Source organism: Haliotis rubra, unplaced genomic scaffold (assembly GCF_003918875.1).
Source record: "Haliotis rubra isolate DU_JTF1 unplaced genomic scaffold, ASM391887v1 Scf76, whole genome shotgun sequence".
Lineage (NCBI taxonomy): Eukaryota > Metazoa > Mollusca > Gastropoda > Lepetellida > Haliotidae > Haliotis > Haliotis rubra.
The window spans coordinates 1,299,248-1,322,175 of record NW_025767479.1 but is presented as its reverse complement, the minus strand read 5'-3'; the positions used below and the strand labels follow the sequence as shown (position 1 = coordinate 1,322,175).

The 22,928-nt window shown below is 39.6% G+C and overlaps 2 protein-coding genes across 2 annotated transcripts in view; both read left to right on the top strand.

The window, feature by feature from the left end:
• Window positions 1-89: 89 nt before the first annotated feature.
• On the top strand, window positions 90-12,240 carry LOC124260347 (negative elongation factor D-like). The gene is made up of 16 exons (XM_046694635.1): window positions 90-235; window positions 859-986; window positions 1,709-1,818; window positions 2,795-2,904; window positions 3,290-3,397; window positions 4,109-4,261; window positions 5,095-5,225; window positions 5,428-5,548; window positions 5,919-5,985; window positions 6,388-6,500; window positions 7,917-8,053; window positions 8,501-8,615; window positions 8,748-8,843; window positions 9,221-9,361; window positions 10,293-10,422; window positions 11,087-12,240. The coding sequence occupies exons 1-16, from the start codon at window positions 182-184 to the stop codon at window positions 11,098-11,100; spliced, it is 1,728 nt and encodes a 575-aa protein (XP_046550591.1). The 5' UTR covers window positions 90-181; the 3' UTR covers window positions 11,101-12,240.
• Window positions 12,241-12,535: 295 nt separating this feature from the next.
• Window positions 12,536-22,928, top strand: part of LOC124260307 (formin-F-like) — a 31,099-nt gene continuing 20,706 nt past the window's right edge. The window contains exons 1-6 of the mRNA XM_046694586.1: window positions 12,536-12,583; window positions 19,702-19,791; window positions 20,210-20,342; window positions 20,896-20,971; window positions 21,973-22,027; window positions 22,571-22,674. Of these exons, the coding sequence (XP_046550542.1) occupies window positions 12,536-12,583; window positions 19,702-19,791; window positions 20,210-20,342; window positions 20,896-20,971; window positions 21,973-22,027; window positions 22,571-22,674 (506 nt within the window). The remainder of the gene's footprint in view (window positions 12,584-19,701; window positions 19,792-20,209; window positions 20,343-20,895; window positions 20,972-21,972; window positions 22,028-22,570; window positions 22,675-22,928) is intronic.

Sequence of the window (22,928 nt, the reverse complement as noted above, 5' to 3'; positions counted from 1 at the left end):
TGATAGGTGTAAATATCTCCATGTCCGCTTCAGATGCCGATTCGGATTTTATGTTGTATCCGGGTAAATCCAAAATTTAGAAGTTTCTCAATCTGTCATGGCCGCGTATTCTTAAAAAATTACTCCCTGCAGGATTTCAAACGCTACTGTATGAGTTAAGCGCATCTCATTCCACTAAAAGATGTCTGATTACGAAGAGGACCATGTCGAGGGAATGTCAGAGGACGATGTTGGGGTATTGTTGATAAATGAATTTTCTTTATCTCGTCTAAACACAAATAATGAATAAAATGAAACGTGCCGGCTGTATGATTGATCCTTGTTGCAACACGACTGAAAATTTACTCTTCCTTGAATCCTGCGTCCAGTCTCACTTATCAGCGGCACCCCATGACTACAGACTGTTTGACTTGTTATCATGATTATGCTTATGAAGGATTTTCATCATGTCTATCATAATTATTTTTCTTCATAATCATCATTATTTATTTGCGTTCACTTTGTTTTAGTCGGTATGTCATGATGATCATGCTTGTTTTATGCTTTTCTGTGAGTAAGGGGTCACGTAAGAAAATGTATAAGTCGAAATGATAAAATGATACATCAATGAAGTGAACTAAATAACAGAGGTGTTCAATAAATACTCATGTATTGAATATCATGTATCAACAGTATTCTACAGATCATGTAGATACCAATCTCCGAGTGACTTCAGCAACAATTTTCACCTGAAGTTATATTTTGATCATCACAGATATCCAATTATTACATGTGTTCCCTAAATGCATACATTCTGTTACAATTTAATACAAATTATTATTTCTTGTGGTTAGCATTCACACATTATTTGTCCTGTAGTCACCTGAGATGGATCCCTTCATGGAGGATGACGAGGAAGAGAGACAAGCCACAAAGAAAGATTGTCTTGAATCTTTTAGTAGCAAGGACTACATTATGGAGCCCAATATTTTCACAGTGCTCAAAAGGTATGTGTACAAGTTAAGTGAGTGAGTGAGTTTAGTTTTAAGCCACACTCAGCAATATTCCAGCTATATGGCGGCGGTCTGTAAATAATCAAGTCTCTGACCAAACAATCCAGTGATCAACAGCATGAGCATTGACTACGCAATTTAGGTACATGTGTCAACCAAGTCCCATTAGAACCTGTTAGTCGCCTTTTACACCAAGCATGGGTTACTAAATATTGATTCTAACCTGGGTCGTGTACAAGTTGAAACACAGACCTGGAAGTTCTAATAAAGGTCTAATTTTAAAATGTATGCAAGATGCCGACAGCTCTCTTTAAGGGACAATTCAATATGTCTTTAAAGATAAAGTCAAAACAATCTATTAAACAATGCTTCAAAAGGATATATTGTTGTAGGACCACATTTCCAGTTGTGTGGCCCATTGGTGGAATTTGGCAAATCATTAAGTTACTGCATGTGGCTAAATACTCTGAATGTCTAACTTAAAAGGATAAAGAGACAATAAAGATTCTCCATAGCATTGTAAACAACTTGGCTTAAAAGCTGTATTGACATTTTCCCAATGTCTGTTTCCTGATTAATGTTTTGCAGGTTTATCATTCTTTCTTTTTGTATCAACTGCATGCTGCTTTTGAATTTGTGCTCAGATGTGGAAATATCGACATTACATATACACAGGATGCACATTGTCAAGATGATTTAAAAATTCTTGTTGACAGATTTTTGCAAGCAGGTGGTTCTCCAGAGAGGGTTGTGGAACTGTTGTCAGACAACTACTTAGCAATAGCTCAGACTGTCAATGTTTTGGCAGACTGGCTTATACAAGCAGGTCAGTCCTTTGTGAAAGTGGTGCTGTCACTTTTAACATGAGACAAATTATTTCCTTTAAACATGTTAAATGCTGCATTCAGCAGAGTGATAGCATCCTGCATTAATTGAGTTAGGACCAAAATACAGTGATTGATATCATGATCAACATCCAACGGGACTGGAGTACAATGCCACACCATTAACCAAGTCACTAAGCCTGATACTGGATCTGTTGAGTTATACTTATGACAAGCATTGGTTGCAGGGGACCTCTTCTAACTGAAATCCCCATTGAGGTGCTGTTTTACGATAAAATTCTGACGCCTAGGCACATTGTGTCAGCAAAAAGAGGTTGAAGGCCTACAATATATCTAATATTTTACACTTTCATTGTATGACCAGTCAGAGACGTAACGTGTACGTGAGATGGCCTACCGTGTCTTGTTTGCGAGATGGGTGCGCTCTGCGGTACTAAGTGAAGCGGTTAGCCCTGATAAATTCCTCTGCTGATGACTGTGGAATTATCATGATGAAAGAAGATGCTGTTATCAGGATAATTTTCTAAAACTGACCATACATCGGACAGGAGACGATAGTGGTTGTTCTATCATGGTCTAAAATTGCTGGGTATAGATGCAGTGCTCATCGGACCACATGAATCAATGCTGTTTACGTTCAAAACTGTTGCTTGGTTGTAAAACTAGGAATTTATCTAGGATTTCAAACTAAGTGCCCTAACAGGCAGCTTTGGAAAAATAGGTATCTTGTTCAAAATAGTATAAGTAGCCTATTTGGATGTTGTAGCTGATATTAGTATTATACAAGGACGAAACATGACTTGGCCTGAATCATGGTAACATACATGGAAACCCGACTATAAACACTGAGATTTTGCTAACTCTTGGATAGCTTTAACACGTACGTCTTAGACAAACTGATATTTGCATCCCTGCTGTACTGTCACCTTTGTAATATCTCTGATACCACAATTGCAGGTGTTGGCATAAATGAAGTTCAAGAATTGGTAGAAAGTCATCTGAAGCTGATGATTATCAAACACTTTGATCCAAAGAAGGCAGATTCCATTTTCACCCAAGAGGGTGAGGTGAGTACTACAGCTGTTGCCATGTGTCAGATTAACAAACTTTGGATGAGACTTTATAAAATCTGAAGGAGGTATATTATCATGTTTTTGTTTCATTTTATTGTCATTTTATGTTCTTGTTAATTTTAGAAATCTATTTTAGAATGTCGTAGGTTTGACATTCAGAGGTTGTATAGAAATTGTGTACATGAAATATGTTATCCTTGTTAAGTCATCACTTTGTGGTACTTAACAATGCTTAAAGCTCCCAAACCTTACAGTTTTCATTTAGTCAGCTTTCTCAAAAGTTGAGAGCTATCATTTTTACCCCCATTAAAGTAACCCTACAGCTGTTGACATGTTAGATGAACTGTGTTGTTTCCTATTCATGTCTGTGTTCCTCTAGACCCCATCTTGGCTGGCCGAGATGATAGAATACCCGACATGGCGATCCTTGTTCTACAAGCTTGCTGAAGAATACCCAGACTGCCTCATGCTCAACTTCACGATCAAGGCAGGTCATTCAGTCACAGGATATCAGCAGACATGTTGTCAAATCTTGTTTGTTGGAAGTTTATTTTGATGACATGCTTTCATACGTCTACTTCAGACATGAAAATCTCATACTGGCATTTGATTTCAATATTTTGTCTTCTGAAATCTTGTTTTTCTTTAATTATAGAGATTGTTTCATCTTGCCCTCCAGTAACAGTGCCAGCACACTAAATAAGAGTTATGTCCCTTTTTGGCTCATTGACCATGTCAGATTATATGTTCAAAGAAAACAGAAAATTGATAAGAAAATATTTAAATGGCTGAAAACTGATATTTTCCTTATAAAGCTTACAAGACGTTATTGTTTTAGGCTTCTGACACTGCCAGAAATATAATTATAACTGAGATGAGTTATAAAGCTCACTATGACCATGTCTATGGCTCAAGATGAAAGTTTTACTCTATGTTTGTATGGTGTATGTTCTAGATCTGTCAAGGAAATCAGCCTAAGATCAAAGATGATGTTCTTTAGTGGAATAATACCTGAAACCTCTAAAATGTCCATTTGATGCATTTTACTCAATTACTTTTTAATTTAGTGTTGCTACATTTTGGAGTATAAGTGAATGTCCATGAGTTTTTACATTTTCCTCTTTTTCTCAATTATATTTAGCCTGTTGGCCATTTTTGTCGAATGTAGATTTTATTTGTTAAGTCATGTCTCTTTCAGTTGATATCTGATGCTGGTTTCCAAGGGGAGATAACCAGTGTGTCAACAGCATGCCATCAAATTGAGGTGTTCTCGAGAGTGTTGAGAACATCTATATCCAGCTTTGTCGAGGCTGGGGAGGATGGCTTGGAGAAGAATCTGCCAGAGTTCACAGTAAGATAGTCAAGATGTTGCCATGGCTACTTAGTAGTGAGTGAGTTTAGTTTTACGCCGCACTCAGCAATATTCCAGCTATATATCGGTTACTTCGTAACAACTCACTTTAACATGAGAGTATATGTGTTTGTTGTGAAGGTTTGGCCATCTCTGTATTCAGATAGTGTGTTTATGCATGCATTAGTACTGTGTGTTAGCATGACAGGTATATTTTCCAAGGTCGGTTGGGCCGGTGGGGTAGCCTAGTGGTTAAAGCGTTGGCTCGTCACGCCGAGGATCCAGGTTTGATTCCCCACATGGGCACAATGTGTTAAGCCCATTTCTGGTGTCCCCCGACGTGATATTGCTGGAATATTGCTAAAAGCGGCGTAAAACTAAACTCAGTCAGTCAGTCAGTCAGTCCAAGGTCGGTTGAGTAAAGAATGCTTGAAAATTGAAACAATTTAAACATTCTGTTTTAAGAACGTTGTCTTTGAGTTTGTGGGTTTAGTTTTATGCCACTTTTAGCAATATTCCAGCAATATCATGGCAGGGAACACCAAAAATGGGAATCAAACCCTGATCATCAGTGGGACAAGTGAACGCTTTAACCACTAGGGTACCCTATCATCACTTTAACATTTGAAGTATACTCTTAGTTTACATATAAAATGTATTGTAACACTTCATTACAAACGACCAACTGACAATGTTTGAGGATGACTTGCTTTTGTGCAGTTATTTGCCTCCTTTCTGATGTCATCCAATTAGCTTTCAAAATCAAAGGTCATAATTGAGTTTTATACAAGGTCACTTTGGAATAATAGGTACATCTTTGGTTAATTTTTCAGAAAATGGTGTGTCATGGAGAGCACACATACCTGTACAGTCAGGTGCTGATGCACATCTTGTCTCAGGAACTCAAGGGCGGCTCCAACATCCGGCGACTGTGCCAGGAGCTCCAGAAGTGTGCCAGTGAGAAGTATGTTTGCAGCAACTTGATCATTGTTATGCTATGTTTGCAATTACTTTACATTACTGGTTACAAGAGATTCATTAAGATGATTGTGGGCTTATAACATGATGTATAAAATTATATAAGATGGAGAAAACAGGGCATTAGAAGAGTTACTTCCCTTCCTCAAATGTCAGTTCAGAGTTCTGAGTCTTGCTTGATGTTGTAGAGGTCTTGATGTGACACCCATCACGATGGCCCTGAGTGGCGCCGCCACCTACCCCCGAGCCTGCCAAGCTCTGTCTTCCATGTTGTCCAGGCAGGCACTGAACCCAGCAGACATCTCCGTGGTAACAAGCACATACCTTACCTTTATTTGCACCACTGAATAGTTTCCTCGGCATTTTAATGGTTGCCATAATGGGCAACTAAGGATCTGATAATCAGGCTCTGTGATTTGGGTGATTACTCATCAAAACAGTGCAAGATTTTGCTCATTCTGTTACTAGTATTAGTTATTTGCTGGATGATGTGCATGGGATCCTGTTGGCTGCAGCGTAAAATGTAGAACAAAATGATGAAATATGACATTGTTTGTGGATAAAGTTTCTCACCAATAAATCTGTAAACACCTAATATTCAGTATGTGTTATAAAATCATTTTCAAACACTCCTAACTGCACCTTTATAATCTGCATCTTTCCTTTTTCATCGTTGCAGTTATTCAGGATGTATTCCGAACATGACTCTCCACCAGTTGAACTCATCCGAGTCCCTGCTTTTCTAGGTGAGTAGTTCGTCCTCCTCAAACATGACTGAGGTAGCAGGAAATTACTGCATGTCACAGCTCCATATTGCAACACAAGCCTTCAAATGTAGTCCACCATAGGGTTTTCTACTTTTTAAAGTTATTGGAATCATAAGTACAACTACTTGGTCCGCCTAACAAATGACATGGAAACACATGTAACTGATTTATTCCCAGGTTGCTGTAAATGGCTGCTGACTGCAACATTGAGTAACCCACTAAGTTGATATTAACTTCATGTAGTTTCAGACAAAGGCTGATGTTTGTTCTGTCTTCAACAACATAGTGAACCATAGCACTAGGACAATGTTTTTTGTGAAAGTTTCACTTTCATGGTCATAGTGCATGATGAATGACAGTGTTACTTTGTGACAATTTCAGATCTGCTTATTGACACATTGTTTAAGCCTGGTACAAGAGTGAACCCTGACCACAAACACAAGTACATCCACCTCCTGGCATACGCAGCTAGCGTCATCGATACTCACAAGAAGGTAACACCCTCATCCTCTCATCCCATTATTACAATAACAAACAAGGCAATGTGTTGTCCAGTAAAATGTAGAGCAGATGGCTATAAGGCACTTACATATGTTGGGCTGGAAATGTTAATTGTGCAGGAATCTCACTGCTCTGAGGATTCACTTGCTTCTCTAGGACGTATCTTGATGTGCTCAAAATAGTGCTACATGGTGATTTCTAAGTTGAAACTGAAAGTTAACAGGGAATCAGTCCATAAGAGAACTTGGTGTGAAACCGACAAACAACAAAGCGATCTGATATAATTAACAATTGTATTCTAACATTTACTAAGTTTACAAGTTCATACAAATCACTACAAAGGCAATACAAAATGGAGTGGCAGTTCAAATTCTGAGGCAGTATGATAACAAGAGCAGTGATTATGGTAATAAAGACAATGATGGTTATATCCACCTCGCTGCAACAATGGCCCAGATATCAGAGGTGAAGATGATCTTAACATGAATGTTGGTCTTTTTGTAACTTGAGATGTAATGTAAGATGAGAGGCAAGAGTTACTGCCCTTATATACCTGAGACAAAGATTCCAGGTCTTTCTATAAAGTTCTGAGTCACTGAACAGCCCTATAGGATTGACGTACATTCCAGAGCTTTGTCTAATTATAGCACAATTCTAAATATAGGACCCGTGAATAGCTGCAATATTGCTGATGTGGCTTAAAGCAACATCCACTCACTCACTTAAAAGGCGCGGTCACAACTTACATTGATTGTTGTTCTACTGGACCGTAGTGATTAATGTAGTTTGATTGTAGTGCCATGTTACCATGGTGTACTACGGTCAACACAGCGGTGCAGTTGGGTCAATTACAATCTACTAGGGAGAACTAGGGTCAGCCACGTTCAAACCAAGGTAACAGTACGGTCTTGGCATTCAAGAAAACTGTAGAGATATTATGAACATGTTGAAGATTTTTTGGTCTAACCAAAGCCAAATCATGTGTTTGCTGAAGTTCAAAGTACGGTCATAACTATGGTGATGTACGTTGAACTACGCTTAAATACGTGTAACTACGTTTACTAAGGTCCGATATGGGTCTGCTACCTTCATCACCGACTGCGGTCAACTACGTGCATATCCTTAAGATGTGGCCGCCCCATAACTATAGCACAACACTGAACCTCAGTGAATATTACAAGTTCAATGTATTATACTTGGAACATTCCCCTGCCCCTCACTGAATATCACATGTACAATTTATACTTGGAACATTGTTACACAATGTATATCACAGCCACATAGAGACTCCACAGAGTGGCCATGGTCACTCATGGATGATGGTGGAACCTTGTGTACACTACCTGTGCAGTACTGTTGATGGTATGAAGATTGTTATTATTACACAAAGTCTTCCCCATCTTCATCAGGGAGGCAGGAAAACAATCAACAGGGATGAGCTGAAGCCAACAGTCCAGGCTCTGGAGAAGACGCAAGCCCTGTGTGCCGAGAACAAGGGAGCCTCTGAACTGATAGCAGACATATCTACCCTCTTCACCTGTCTCAGGTGAGTGGGAGTAATACTGTGTGTGAGGTCCATTTCTGGTGTGCCATGTCGTGATATTGATGAAATATTGCCAAAAGCGTCATGAAACTAAACCCACCCACCAGGGCTGTAGGGAGCCCAGGGGGGCAGCTGCCCCCCTAGAATCTTTTTACAGATTAATTTTTGTGCATCAAACTATTGATATAACACTGTTTTAACGTGGATGGTGCCCCCTTATTAATAAAAGTTAACTACGGCCCTGACCACCCACTCACTCACTCACTCAAATTTAAATAGAATAGAAAAGCCGAGATATATTTTTACATCATCCATAGTGTCCTAAACCTTTAAAACGATAAATCTGGTAAAATTATCAACAATTTGGAACAATGTTTCCAAGAATACATTCCCTCACATTTGACTGTTTTAGTGTTTGACTTTTTAAGTTTATGGTGTGGTATGTTGCAGATTCCCTGTAGTGTCAATGGGAGTGTTGAAGTGGGTGGACTACACAGTGTCGGATGCCAGCTACTTCAAGCTCAACACAGATCACACACCTCTGCATCTAGTCATGGTGGATGAGGTGAACCATTACTCTTTGCAATGTAACTAGCTGATCAGAATTAACATTGATAGTACTGATTGGAAATTTTCCAGATCCAAGAGACCATTTATTGTGCTTTTACACTGATGTGTGCCACTTTTGTTGTTCCAGATTGTCACCAACCATGTCCTTTTACATCAGAAAGCCTTAGATCTCCTTGTTCGCGTGTTTGAATCTTCATTCGAGGAACTGGATGTGTTGGTTCGGGTGAGGGCTTTCTGAATGCCTTTCAAATTAATATTCAAAGATTCTGAAGTCCATTAAGCTTTGTAAGATTTCATTCCTGAATTTTCATCCAACATCATAAACATTATGCTTGTTAGAAGAAGCAATTAACTTATCTAACTGGACCTGGATTCCTGAGTACTTTGATCAGACAATATATTCCTGGTGAAATATGCTGAGTTACATATTGTCAAATTGGTCATCATGAAGTGTTCAAATACGTAGACATTCCCGATAGTAATTAACAGACAGGTTTCACTTTCAACTGGGAACTGGCTTAAGTGTTGAGGGTTTGTACATGTTCTGTATTATGCCCTACAGCATACAGCTGTGTGTGTAACTGCGTTTATATGCTGCAGCTGGAGTTGAAAAAGACAGTGCTGGACCGGTTGGTGCATCTGTTGAGTCGAGGCTTCGTCCTCCCTGTAGTCGTCTACATCAGGAAGTGTCTGGAGAAGGGGGACACAGACATCTCACTCATCAGACATTTTGTCACAGAGGTAGGTAAAACATGTGTCTGTCATCAGACACTTTGTCATAGAGATAGATCACTTATCTGACACTTTGTCATCGTGGGTCAGTAAGTACATTTCCCTCATCAGACACGCGATTCATGCACAAGTACCAGATAATTAAACCTTTTTGAAAATGTAATTATCTTATGTGATTCAGCCCAAAACTTGCTCCGTGTTTTTGTGTGTAAGAAATGGAATTATCACTTGAAATCTATTACAGCAGGCTTATGTGAATTTGCCTGTTATATTAAGCTTCTATGTGAATGGGTGACTGACAGAACTGTCGGGAAAGAAATAATACCAATGTTATCATGTGTCATGCACTCTCAATCATTGGCAGTATAGATTGTGGGACTAACAAAGTATAGTCCGTTTGACTTCATTTTAGACCGATGAATTGCTTACTAACACAAAATCTAATAAATGCTACAAAATCAAACTTTGCACAGTCACATGAAATCGACACACCAACTCTGATGATTTGTGTCCTAATTTTGGACATCCGAAATAAAAAGTTGTTTAACAAACGATCATTATTTTGTTGTCACTGTTCGCTATTTCTTACGAGGGAGGACAACTTGCTAGTAGAACAGCCAGGTAATCAACAAGCATGTGCAGTGAAATTTCAATTTCACACATACAACTAGCACACCTGGCTGAATAACACATTGGATTTTGTGTTAGTGAGCAATTCATTGGTCTAAAATGAAGTCAAATGGACTATACATGTATGTGTATTAGAGATTAACTTTGCATGTACTTGGGTCATTAATAACCGGCTCTAGTTTTGCCAAAACCGACACAAACATGAGTACTGGGGAATTCACTGCTGACGCCCCAATACTTTGCATTATGACATGTAGAACATTATGATATATGTTGTAACTATTAATGTTTCATACTGCCTGACCTGCAGGTGCTGGACGTGATTGCCCCACCCTACACACCCGAGTTTGTCCAGCTTTTCCTCCCACTCATTGAAAACAAGACCATCACAGGCATCCTCCGGTCAGAAGACGGTCAAGACCCTGTCTCAGAGTTCCTCAGTAAGTCACCATAACTTGGCTCAGATCATCCCCAAATCACCCTCCTGATATAGTACTGAAATTATCATCTGATTGAGCTGCAAAAGTGCAAACCTAGCTATGCTGATTGTTCTCAAGCCCTATATTTGCCCCTAAGATGGTTCTGATCACTTTGGGCTCTCCTCACTCAGTACTAGGGCTGCGCAATATAACCGGTTTACCGGTATTAACCAGTTCAGACCTGAAAACAATATGTATTGGGATACGCTGATAGAAAACCGGTATTTTGACTTGTATTCGGAAAACTTCGTAACACTCGGAAACCTTGATGATTGTGGCAATTGTGGTAATGGTGGTGGGAATGATCGTGATGAAAATTACATTTAAATATTATCTATATTCTTATTTTGTCATGATTAAAAGTTTTTATTAAAGCTTAATGAAGCATAGTGATTTTGTTGTGTTTTTGCTTTATAAATAAAGCATTAACTTGATCATAAGTAGTTTATTGTTAAAAAAACCTTCTTGCAATATATTGCAATACATATCGCAATATAAGCTTTCGCATCGCAATATATCGCAATATGAAAATTCTCTGCAATACCCACCCCCACTCAGTACACTGACACCTAGACTTATCACTCAAAATATATCTTCATATGAATTAAATTTGTTTTGTTTTCAGGTCAGTGTAAATAGAAGAACAACTGATTTTTCCAGACCAATAAACAAACCTCATCAGTACCAAGGTTCAGCCTTGGTGAGCAACTACTTCATGCTCTGTGACCTCTCGGAATGGAGACTTCCCTAGGACAGTCTCTCACTCAGATGGGGATGCTGGTGTGGCTACAGGCTGAGAGTCTCCTGGACCACCTTCATTCACAGTGATGATGACAGCCACACTTTCTTCATACCGTGAGGGGCAGTGGAGTAGCCTCATAACGTTCACTCATCATGCCGAAGACATGGTTCAGTTCCATACAATGGGTGAAGCCAATTTCTGGTGTCATCAGCTGTGATATTGCCCGAATATTGCTAAAAGCTGCATAAAACCATACTCACTCATACTTAAAATCAGTCACCATTTTGATCAAGCTTGATGCTCATAGAGTATTGAGGATCGTCCATATGTTCTCTGTACAAAGGCCTCTTGTAAAAATGTACTATAATGTATATAGAGAAAGGGTTGATGAAAACAACCAAGATGATATCTGTCATGATATGTACAAAATATGTATGTAAAATGTCTGTGGTAGTCTCGATCACCAGTTCTTTGTCCTATGTTGTATACAGCTGAGATAGACATATGAGAAATGAAAATAGATAAATCAGGCAGCAAAATTAGAAACAATATGAATTCTGAAGATACTGTTCTTGTTCTTGAAAGTGGTATATCCCCACCACACCACCAAAAGACATGCATTCATAGGCGGATGCAGAGGGTGTGTGCAGGGGTGTACCTCCCCCCCCCCTTTTGTCCTGAAAGTTTGTTCAATGACCATTGAAACGTGGGTGGAATTGAAGTATGTACCCCCACCCCAACCCTTTCTCAAAAGGCTGCATCCGCCCTTGAGCATGTGTGGTTTTCTAGAAATTCATTCCATAACTTGGACAAGGTGGTTGCTAAGTAAGTGCAGTGCATCAGCACTATTTCAGACATATAGTGACTGAAAGGCTTTACAGAAATAGAGCGTGCGTATGTGGAAGATTACAACTGAGAAGTTTCTGATATTGCCTGCTGCACCAGTTGTAAGTCTTAGACCATATTCCTGGCAAACCAAAATGCTAAAAGGGACCAATATTGACATGACTTGTGATGTAAATAAATGAATGAAAGTATTGGGTTGTCTTTCCTTGTCATTGACCATTTTGCACATGTAATACTGGCTGTCGGCATATGTCATATTGACCACCCAGGCCGAAAATGCATATCTGCATTGTCAGCCCTAGGGCCAAAATTCCATATCAGCCGTATTGTCCGGCTTCTAAACTGGTACGTAATGAGTACACGCAAACGCTCGAAACTTCAATAGACGGAGCCTAGTTTATTTTAGAGCTACGTCCCTTGCGTCGTCTGCTCGAGTTGCTGTCCGATCAAGCAATGGTGGAAGTATAAGTTCTAATCTTGGCGACGATGTTTTGGCTGCTCCTCCCGACAGAATCATCAGAGAATGACGAAGTTGTAAGTAATGAAAACACAAGTGACATCAGGATGTGGTTTATGATAAAAGTTTTAAATATGACAGTTTCACTTCCGCCAGTCATATCAGCCCTCGACTACAATACAGCCCTCGGGCTGATATGGTAGCCCCGGGTAACTGTCATGTAATGACCTCTTAAATATGTTGTATGAATAAATAAGCACCATGTGGTCCTTCAAGAAGCAGGGTGGCTGTCCACTTGGTTGAGGTGGAAACTATCCAATGATTGTGGTTCCTGGATTCCTATGATTCTTGGTTTGTAACTACCAACCCGTGAACATCCGGGTTAGAATTTATCTTCAGTAGCCCATGCTTGTAAGAGGCGACTAACGGGATCGGGTTGTCAGGCTGATATGGTTTACACATGTCGTATCCCAATTGAGTAGATCGATGCTAATGCTGTTTATCACTGGACTGTGTTGTCCAGACTTGATTATCTACAGACCGCCGCCATAAAGCTGGAATATTGCTGAGTGCGGCGTAAAACAACTCCCTCACTCGTTAGGACGATGCCTGTGTTGGCTTGTTTCAACAAAGAGATGTCCGTTAACAAACTACATCTCACAAATGAAATAATATTGAAAGCGGTGTAAAACCCGACTCATTCTGTCTCTATAAACTCAATCGTACGTGACCATCCTCATGAATCTCCCCTGCATTATAACCGTAACATGCCTTGAGTCATACGTACAAATGTTGTATGTAAATGTGTCAAGGCGCCTTATGTACGGTTTTACGTTGAACCTCAGTCAGCATTATTATAACATACACGATCACTTTTCTAGACACTTATCGACAATGTTTGCTTGACGCCAATGTCATGTAATACTGTGGTTGAAAGGGTCGTTGTAAGCACGGGTACTACAGATATTAGGGTATGAATCTCCCAGAAATTTCAGCCAGAGCACAGGGCTGGTTAGATGTAAAACTTGCCAGCCCTGACCAAAATTTACCTGCCCACGTAATATATTCATATACATGTCTACATTTTAACCCCCCGACCGTCGGGCAGGTGAATTTGAGAATCTGTCAGTCCGTGTTTAAAATAACCCGTACCGGGTGGTCGGACAGGAAGGTATTTCGAACGCTGATTTCAGATATGTACCTTAATGTACCCTGTATACAAAAATGTACCCCACCCAAAATGAGAATACTGTAGTAGCTGTGCCGATAATGATCCCTTCAGATTTACTAATAGGGCGAACAAGCCGAACACAGGCAAAACCAAATTACTCCCTTTGTATTTAGTCGATGTAACACGTTTAAATTTAGCATACGAATGGAACGGCAATCCTTAAACACTGAAAACTAGATATCCACATCGAAAGATTACTTGGAAATAGAAATTCTTTAAGGGACGGTCATATATTATAGGTTGTCAGGTCAGAGTCATAGATGTTTGATGCACCAATGGACTAAAAGTAAAATGACCCTTTGTCTATTCAACTACTTCATCTCGAAAGACACTTGTATGAGATTCTCCAAACATCCATCACTGGAGTGTCTGGTCCAGACGCGTTTATACACAGACACACATCATATAACTGGAATATTATTGATGAGTGAATATCGGATCAAGTAGAGACGACATTATTTTCAAAAGCGCATAATTTGTGAAAATTCAAACTGCAACAAACATTTTCAACTCCGCGAAAATAGTTTTCTTCTCACAATGAACTGTACAATAACGTCGTGGTATATTTTTCAGGCATGGAGATTGAATTTGAAACGCTATATATTATACTATATCTGTGATATTCAGGTGAGATTAATTCTGTGATAGTTCTGTATGAATAAAGGAATAAAGAACCTGAGATACATAGTATCAACGCGCATGCATAATTTGAGGAATAGAGATTTCTTATATCCTGTATACATTACGTCTGCGACACTAAATTAACAGAAAATCAAGAATAAACAGAATTGCTAACACATAATCAGTCTTGTGATCGTTATTTAATGGTTCCCCGAACTACGTGTTTATCATGATTAACTGCTTGAATCAACTTTTAATATCCGCGAAATGATTTGTCGAGAAATTTCCCCAACACTTCCTGTGTATGACAACAAAATGTCTAAAAATAGCTCTACCCGGTATACGTCACGGGTAACTTTTTGCACCCGGTCCCGTGACTCTACCCGTCATGTGAGTATGTTTGACAGGTCACATAGTCCTAGCTACACGTAATCATGTGGGCTATTTGATGATGAATCTACACAATAACTGCCTTAACCATCAGTGTGTTACATTGGCCTCAGTCAACCGAACCATAGCCTTGTTTATAACATAAACACTACAGCCTCGGCCCTTCTGTCAGCCTATTGAATGCATGATCTCACACTAACAAATATCTCAGTGATTATATGGAACACTCGGTATGTAAAAAGGCTTATATAACCAAGAATGTAGACATGTATACACAATAACCTGTTTGTGTTGTGATGATCAATGTGGCTGCGCTGCGATGTGGGCTATCCAGCTGATGACGGAGCTGGGATTCCCTCGGAAACTGAAATACTCGGAATTCGATCCTGTGTTCTATTTGTGGGTCGGAAAGGACACTTCAACAAGTCACATGATGAGGAGTGATATGTGAATTTTCATTAAAGAACAGTTGAATTGAGACGCACTTTTAGAAGTCAGCCTTCATACCCTTGAGGTAAGTACCATATATTTTAATTTATGGGCCTCGGGTTCGATTCCCACGAGTACAAGGTGTTAAACCCATTTCTGGTTCCACCGGTGCTATATTGTAGAAAATTGCTGAAACGACGCTCACTCCAAACAATTTAAAATATACCTCACAGTTTAATAAGGTTGATTTCACTATGAATCCATCATTTTATATGATATCTATCCGATATTATATGGATAGTTCCAGTGAAATGGCGTGGTAATACGATCGCTGGAATCACGGAATTTATATCTATAGACGTGGATTCTCCCAAACAATATTGTCGCGAAGCCTATGTTCACGATTTGTATTTGAATAATTTGGATGTACTTTGAATGTAGTTCTAGTAGTTTTGCCAACGAAGACCACATATAGCATTCAGAAAAACATGTCTATCATATTTCTGATATCCCGATTACACCCACCACACAACGCAGACGCACGCACGCACACACAAATTGTGTACTGATATTTTGTTATCTATTATTTTCCTTCAGTTAACAGTTCGATCAATTATGAACAAGAAACATGCACATAGGTTTACGTATCTCTGCGACAGGTGTTCTACCTGGACACGCCGTCATTTCAACAATGTCGGTACACCAGTGAATTGGAGCAACAAAATGTTACAGACACGTTTTTATTGATTTGTTTAAATGAAAACAAGTAACTCGATATCCAGACAACAGGTATACTAATAATACATGCCATAACAATACTAAAACCAGACCTTTGAAAGTCTATGTCTTGGATATTTCTCACCAGAGTAAGACGACAAGGGTAGACTTGAATTAAACTACTTCACGTGAACAAAACTAACCAAGTCCTTGTGATCGGTTTGCGCTGACTCACTCCATACGAAACCACTAGGGTTAACTTGACACGTCTAAGTGTTGAACGACGATGGTGTACCCGTGAAGATCGGGTTAGAATTGGGCTTCAGCAACCCATACTTGTCGTAAAGGGGTACTAACGGGATCGGGTGGTCGGGCTTGTTGACTCACGTCCCATTTGTGTAGATCGATGGTCATGGTGTTGACCACTGTATTGTCTGGTCCAGACTCGATTATTTACGGACCGCCGCAATATAGCTGGAATATTGCTGCGTGGCGTTAAGCAACAAACAATCAAAATATACAACGGTGACTGTATGTTTTGCGGATTCGGCAGCGCTATTTCAACACGGTTGCCGCTATATTATCGAATCTGGACCAGCAAAATCAGTGGTTGATATCATGATGGATGACATTTTGACCACAGGGGCGTGTCACGCTTAGAAACAGCGTTAGAAAGACATATAGGTATATAGACCCTACCCTAGTACTATATACAAGGATAGTACTAGGGTAGGGTCTATATACCTACATGTCTTTCTAACGCTGTTTCCAAGCGTGACACGCCCCTGTGATTTTGACGAAACGATCCCCATATGTTGTCCCTTACACAAGTACTAAGTCCGGTTCCAACCCTGAATACACGTGGGGGATGTATAACTCCGAGGTTGGACGTTACTGCGTTCCTTCAGTACTATGTATCTGGCAAACGGTATAACTTTAGCATCATCCTTGCCCAGCCCTGAAGAAGTACGGGTACTGACTGTAGCGCGCGGATGTAGTGCTGTGATAAAGCTTTGGATCCGTATCACGAACTATGTAATGTGGAGATGCCCCAAATGAAAATATATTTTATCATTATTGTGACAAAGAATATTTTATAATTTCAGGAATTATTGCTGATAAACAAAGCGGACTGAAAAATGACAATAGACGTATATTCAAGCAACCTTCTTTCGCCATAAAATGTTTCCTCACGAAAAGTAACCATTTATAAACAGCCCCTCTCCTCCATCCAAAAACAACAACAACAAAATAATAAAACAATAAAACAACCACGTGCACACGCACACACACAAACCGACAATAAGGAAATAAATACAAGCGCAAAATTAAGCACTACAAAATATTAAAGACGACAAACCTTGTATACGTATCATATTTTTGTTTTGATAGTCAAGTCAAAGGTTAGGGTAACCTTTATTATAGACTTTGGACTGTGAGTCTACTGGTTTAGAAGTACATGTTGTGTTAGCGCAACTGTAAAGTCTATGCATTCAGACAGGTCTCTAGTTTTCCCGTTAAATACACTGCACAGTGATGTTTACACTGGAAACACAGGAGTCCGCTGCATTTGCCAGCTGCTGCCCGATATTTGATTATGATTCATGCCAAGCATCAACATATATGTATTTTGAATTTGTTAAAATTGATAATAATGTTCAGAGTAACCTACATAGCTGATCTATACAACATAATGTCATTTATACTGATATGTTAATGATTTGGTTATTGAATGTACGAGTGTGGCATCACAATGAAACTTACAAAACAGATAAAACTCCGATGTGAGTTCCAGTGTTTATGGGTTGACTCCATGGCGGTCAAAGGTTGCTGAGAGTTCATCTAACGATACCTTCTCTTCACGCAGAGAAGTGTTTGGTGGTAACAGCTTTGACCCGTGAAGATCCCGGGTAGAAATTACCTGGAGAGGCAACACTCGGGTCAGGTGGATCGGGTGGTAAGGCTCGCTTTCTTGGTGGCTGTATCTCATCGTATCCGAATTGCGTGGATATATGCTCATGATGTCAGTCACTGGATTGTCAGATCCAGACATATTTACAAACCGCAGTGATAGATAAATAGATAGATAGATAGAATACTTCCGAGAAAGGTCAAAACCGACCGGACATTGAGTGAGTGAGTGAATGATTTAGTTTTACGCCTCTGTTAGTAATATTCTAGCAATATGACTGCGGGGACAACAGAAATGGGCACATTGTACCCATGCAGGTGGGTAATCGAATCCGGGTCTTCAGCTTGAGGAGCGAACGCTCTAACTATAAGGCTACCTCACCGATTCCGAACAGACATGGATCCATGGACGTAACGAATTGGTAATATATACTCTTTAAAAAAGTAGAGATATCTGAACTATCAATTGGATAGGAAGTATAAGCGTTAACAAACTTTTCAAAGACAGACATCTTATGAACGCACCACCATTTGCCTTTATCACCATCCCTGAACACAACGCATGGGATGAACGTGCACAACGCAGTAGCCCCATACACGTGCATGGGGTGTCATTCTTGATTTTGACAGTTTCCAAGAAGGTCGATAAATCAATATGGACCATTAATTTTGACAATCATCTTACATCATACAGTTCTTAGTGTTTGTTCCTAGCCGGTTGTTTGTTTTTTTTATAGTTTTTTGGGTTTGTTTTTAAAAAAAAAAAATCGTACACATGCAAATATCAGGTCATACACCAATCATATTTCAAGAGCGATTACTGTACAAACAGCTATGGTCATAAGGAAGTGCAAGTGGTGCTGCACTCTCAAAACATTCATCATTATCATATCAACATTGATTGGCTCCGATATCTCTCTCAATTGTTTCAATCGTAAATTAAAAATGAAGTTCCCCTACTTTTTTAAGAGTATATTAGACATGCGTTACGAGTCCGACTACTCATATAATAGTAGTAGTAGTCGTAGTAGTAGTAGTAGTAGTAGTAGTAGTAGTAGTAGTAGTAGTAGTAGTAGTTGTTGTTGTTGTTGTTGTAGCTATTGAAATGACTGAATTACTGCTCTAAGGGGCGGTAACAAAATGTCTCAACAGTTAATAATTCGAGGTTATTTCCAACAGATTTAGTTTTCCCTACCCGTCGTGACGGCAACGGTAACAACCATGGACACAGACGTCTACGCTTACAGTGTTTACACACCAGACTGGAAAACCGCCATATTGCAGGTCTGTGTTGTATTTACAGCGACATATATATACATGGAGGGCAGTCGCACACCTACAATGGCCTGGCCAGGACCACCTACTGTATATCGACATCGAGTTATCCATTATTCGAGAAAAACGACGACAAATGCTGCCAATAACACAACATGGCATCGTTTTAAACGATAAATTGAGATGAAAGAGTTCAATACTTACTTATGCTTTGATAGTTGACCTTGAGAGTCATTATCAGTATCATGAGTCATTGAATCATCATTTTTGATGTTTTCATACAAGGGAGTATAACCCACACAATCTAATGAACTCAAGACTGGTCTCCAGAAACTCACGCTTGTAAAGTGAGAGACCCATGAAGATCCGTGTTTGACAACCCATGTCATAAGAGGCGAATAACGGGATCGGGTGGTCAGACTCGCTGACTTGGACATGTCATCGCATCCCAATTGTGTAGATCAGTGCTCATGATGTTGATCACTGGATTGTCTGGTCCAGACTCGATTATTTACAGACCGCCGCTACTATACAGCTGATGATGAGTGCGATTGAAACGGAAGACATCACACACCATCTAAGTCGCCAGTGTTATGAAAGTCTTCTATATTCTTCTTGTAGATTCACCTGAAGGAGTTCCGTCTGTATCTGCATCAGAACGGAGTCACTAAACGTCAACACAGTCTGCTCCTCCTCCACAGATTCACATCGGTAAAGTGTAACCATTTTGTAACAACACTGTGACGTGTAACCATCATGTAATGTCACACAAGTAACTTGTAACCACCATGTAATATCACATCACAGACGTGCAACTAGTATGTAACAAGATTAGTGACGAGTAATCATTACGTAACATTACATCAGTGGTGTTTTTAACATCGCGTGAGTGACCGTTACAGTGTAACCGTTAACATCACACCAGAGATATGTAACCACTATGTAACATTACAGTGACATGTGACTTATATACCATAATGTAATGCAGTCACCATTAATGTACTATTAAAATTGTCTCTTGTTAAAAGTAAAAATATAACCTATAGATTTTTAAAAGAATGACGGTTCCATGTGATCCAATGTCAACCTCTCATTGGACAAGAGGATTCAGCTGTTGTTTTATTTTCAGTCGGACTTGACCCTTAGACTTGACTTCCTGGAAGGAGAACTAGTTGTCAACATCGACAACCGCAAGGACAAGGTTGCCATCTTTGACTTGCTGAGTGTGGTATTTGCTAGATGTCAAGGTCACTTCGACCCGGGTAAGTCAGGATTTATGACGCAGAGATGGTGTCGATGTAAGACACAGAACGGGAAGATTCATTTTATATTTGGAATTGAAAGTTAACTGATAAATATAGATGACTACATTATTATTTTATCTATAAAGTGTATTGGGGGTGAGGTGGCTCAACTCAAAGGCGCCGCTATTCGGCGTACAGAGTTGCCTCCCTTAGGCATGCCAGAATCCTATGCTGGTGGTTCTGAATCCCAGATTTGACTTTCATTCTAGTCCAGGCAGCACTACACCTGTGCTCGTAGGCTTCACCCAAAGTGTCATTCGTCATCATCGCCCCTTTCCGTAACCTTTAAGAAGATCGCTATTCGGCTTGTCCCGGAATAACACGAGTTGGTCACGAATGCCAAAGTGTTAAATGTTCCATACCTGCCTCACTTCGGACTCCCACATCAAGTTGACAGTAGCCATCACATAACGGAACAACTATTTATATAGCGGAGTAAACCCACTCACTTATTGTTAAGGTTTTCAGGTGCTTTCATTGAATGCATTTCCTTACTTATATTTCTTCTCAGGTAAATTCAAAGATGAACCTATCAAGACGGGGAACCTGGAGAAGAAGGGCGAAATGGGAGTGGAGACGTGGAATATGTGAGTGCATGGTTCTCCTGCTCTGGGTCCACCAGTGCATCCACGACATGTTATCAAGGGGAGATAATCAAGTGACGAGGTTACTAAATTGTGCAACGGGCAGTTTTAGATTTTGTCTCGTCATCTGGAACACATGATGTAATCTAGACAGGCTCTCGAATGGCTTTGACAGATTTAGTTCTGTGGTTTTAAATCATTTTAACACTCTGTCATCTGAACCTACTGCTTTTTTAATGAATGAGTATTTCATGTTTCAGAAATGGAAGTGATTACTTAAGGTTTATAATCCCTAACACAAAGCAGAGGTTATTCGATATATGTATACATCTATCCAAATAAATATTAATAGTGTTGTCGTTTCTTTTATCTTAACTAAACGATTCCTTTTGGCGATGAAATTACCTATGATTGTTTATTAAATCAAGTCAATGTGTTGGGCGCAAATAGGCCTCTTATTGGCCCACGTCGGCCTAAAACTATAAAACCAACCAACCTACCTACTAATTTGGGTTATTTCCCTTCCTACATGTTATTAATGTGAACTAGATGCAAGGGCGTAGGAACAGGGGGCTTGTAGCCCCTTCAAGACGAAACCATATCTACCTTACCATAACTACAATTTCATTTTGATTTTCAATACTTTTCATAAATTAGCCCCCAACCGCTCTGAATTCCGTTCCTACGCCCCTGAGATGAAACGGGTTATGTGTAGAAATACGTAATACCTGACCAAAAATTAGAGAATAACAATTTGTTAGAGAATAACTGACATGACTACAACCAGAAACTAGGAAATTTACTAATACATTTATCGTTATAAATTCGTTGCTCCGTATATTAAACGATGCACATTTAACTATAGATTATCTGAATTACAAAATGTTGGGATATTTCATTAAATTATCTCTATTCCTATATCTGCATCATTACCTAATAGCGTAAAGTAACAAGTAACGGTACTATCAAGAGATTTGTTTAAACCGAACCTTTCACTTTTACAGTCGACGGGTGCAGGTGTCGTACGGTCGCTTTACGTATCAGCTTCCTGGAGAAGAGGTACATGTATACTGGAGCATCGCCAATGCATGTTGTCTGATATATAACGGAAAACGGATTTTATTGTGAACAGCATACTGCTTAAGTCGTATAGAGTGATGCTGCTTAATGCGAGTAGCACAGAGTGCACACGTGAATTAATTTCCTATTTATATTTAACTATAACAAATGATGCATTGTAACGGTACCCCTTATTCTGAAAAAACGAGTGTTAGTGCAAGAATTGTCTCTGATCTGATAAAGGAAACAATCAAGAAACGGTCTCTCAGTGGTGATGTATCAACACGGAAAATGTAGCTGGTTTTTTTTTTATCTGAGTTTGCAGTGTTTCGTCAACTGCTTTCAGCCAAATAGTATTTCGGTAATGTTTGTACCTTTTTGGGTAAAATCCCTTGTCCAAGTGTATACTTTCTTTTGTCAGTCAGTTTAAGTCACGTGACAGGCATCACTTGGGTAATGCATTATTTTGTCTAACATTTGGCATTTCAATGACGTAAGGACCGTTCATATGTATATATAAATATATTAATATCCGATTGACAGTTCCAGAATGTGGAAGATGTGGTAGAGCTGTGGAAGGACACCTGCTGGGTTCAGAAGCTGGACGACAGGTCCTTCTTTGTGTCGGTATCAGGGCATAGCTACAGGTGAGTACCTGCAGGATACCCGGGTCAAGACAGGTCCTTCTTTGTAACTGTGTCAGGGAATAGCTACAGGTTAGTACCTGGGGGATACCCAGGTTACATCGACAGGTCCTTCTTTGTGTCGGTATCAGGGTGTAGCGACAGGAGTACCTGCAGGGTACCCGGGCCAAGACAGGTCCTTATTTGTATCTGTGTCAGTGTATAGCTACAGGAATACCTGCAGGGTACCAGGGCCAAGACAATCAAAGATTCATTAC

What these genes read in the sequence shown, in the direction of transcription:
- LOC124260347 (XM_046694635.1), top strand. Translation starts at nt 182, where the DNA reads ATGTCTGATTACGAAGAGGACCATGTCGAGGGAATGTCAGAGGACGAT. An exon ending in ACCCTCTTCACCTGTCTCAG is followed by an intron (nt 8,054 to 8,500) that starts GTGAGTGGGAGT and finishes GGTATGTTGCAG; the next exon opens with ATTCCCTGTAGTGTCAATGG. An exon ending in TCAGACATTTTGTCACAGAG is followed by an intron (nt 9,362 to 10,292) that starts GTAGGTAAAACA and finishes CCTGACCTGCAG; the next exon opens with GTGCTGGACGTGATTGCCCC.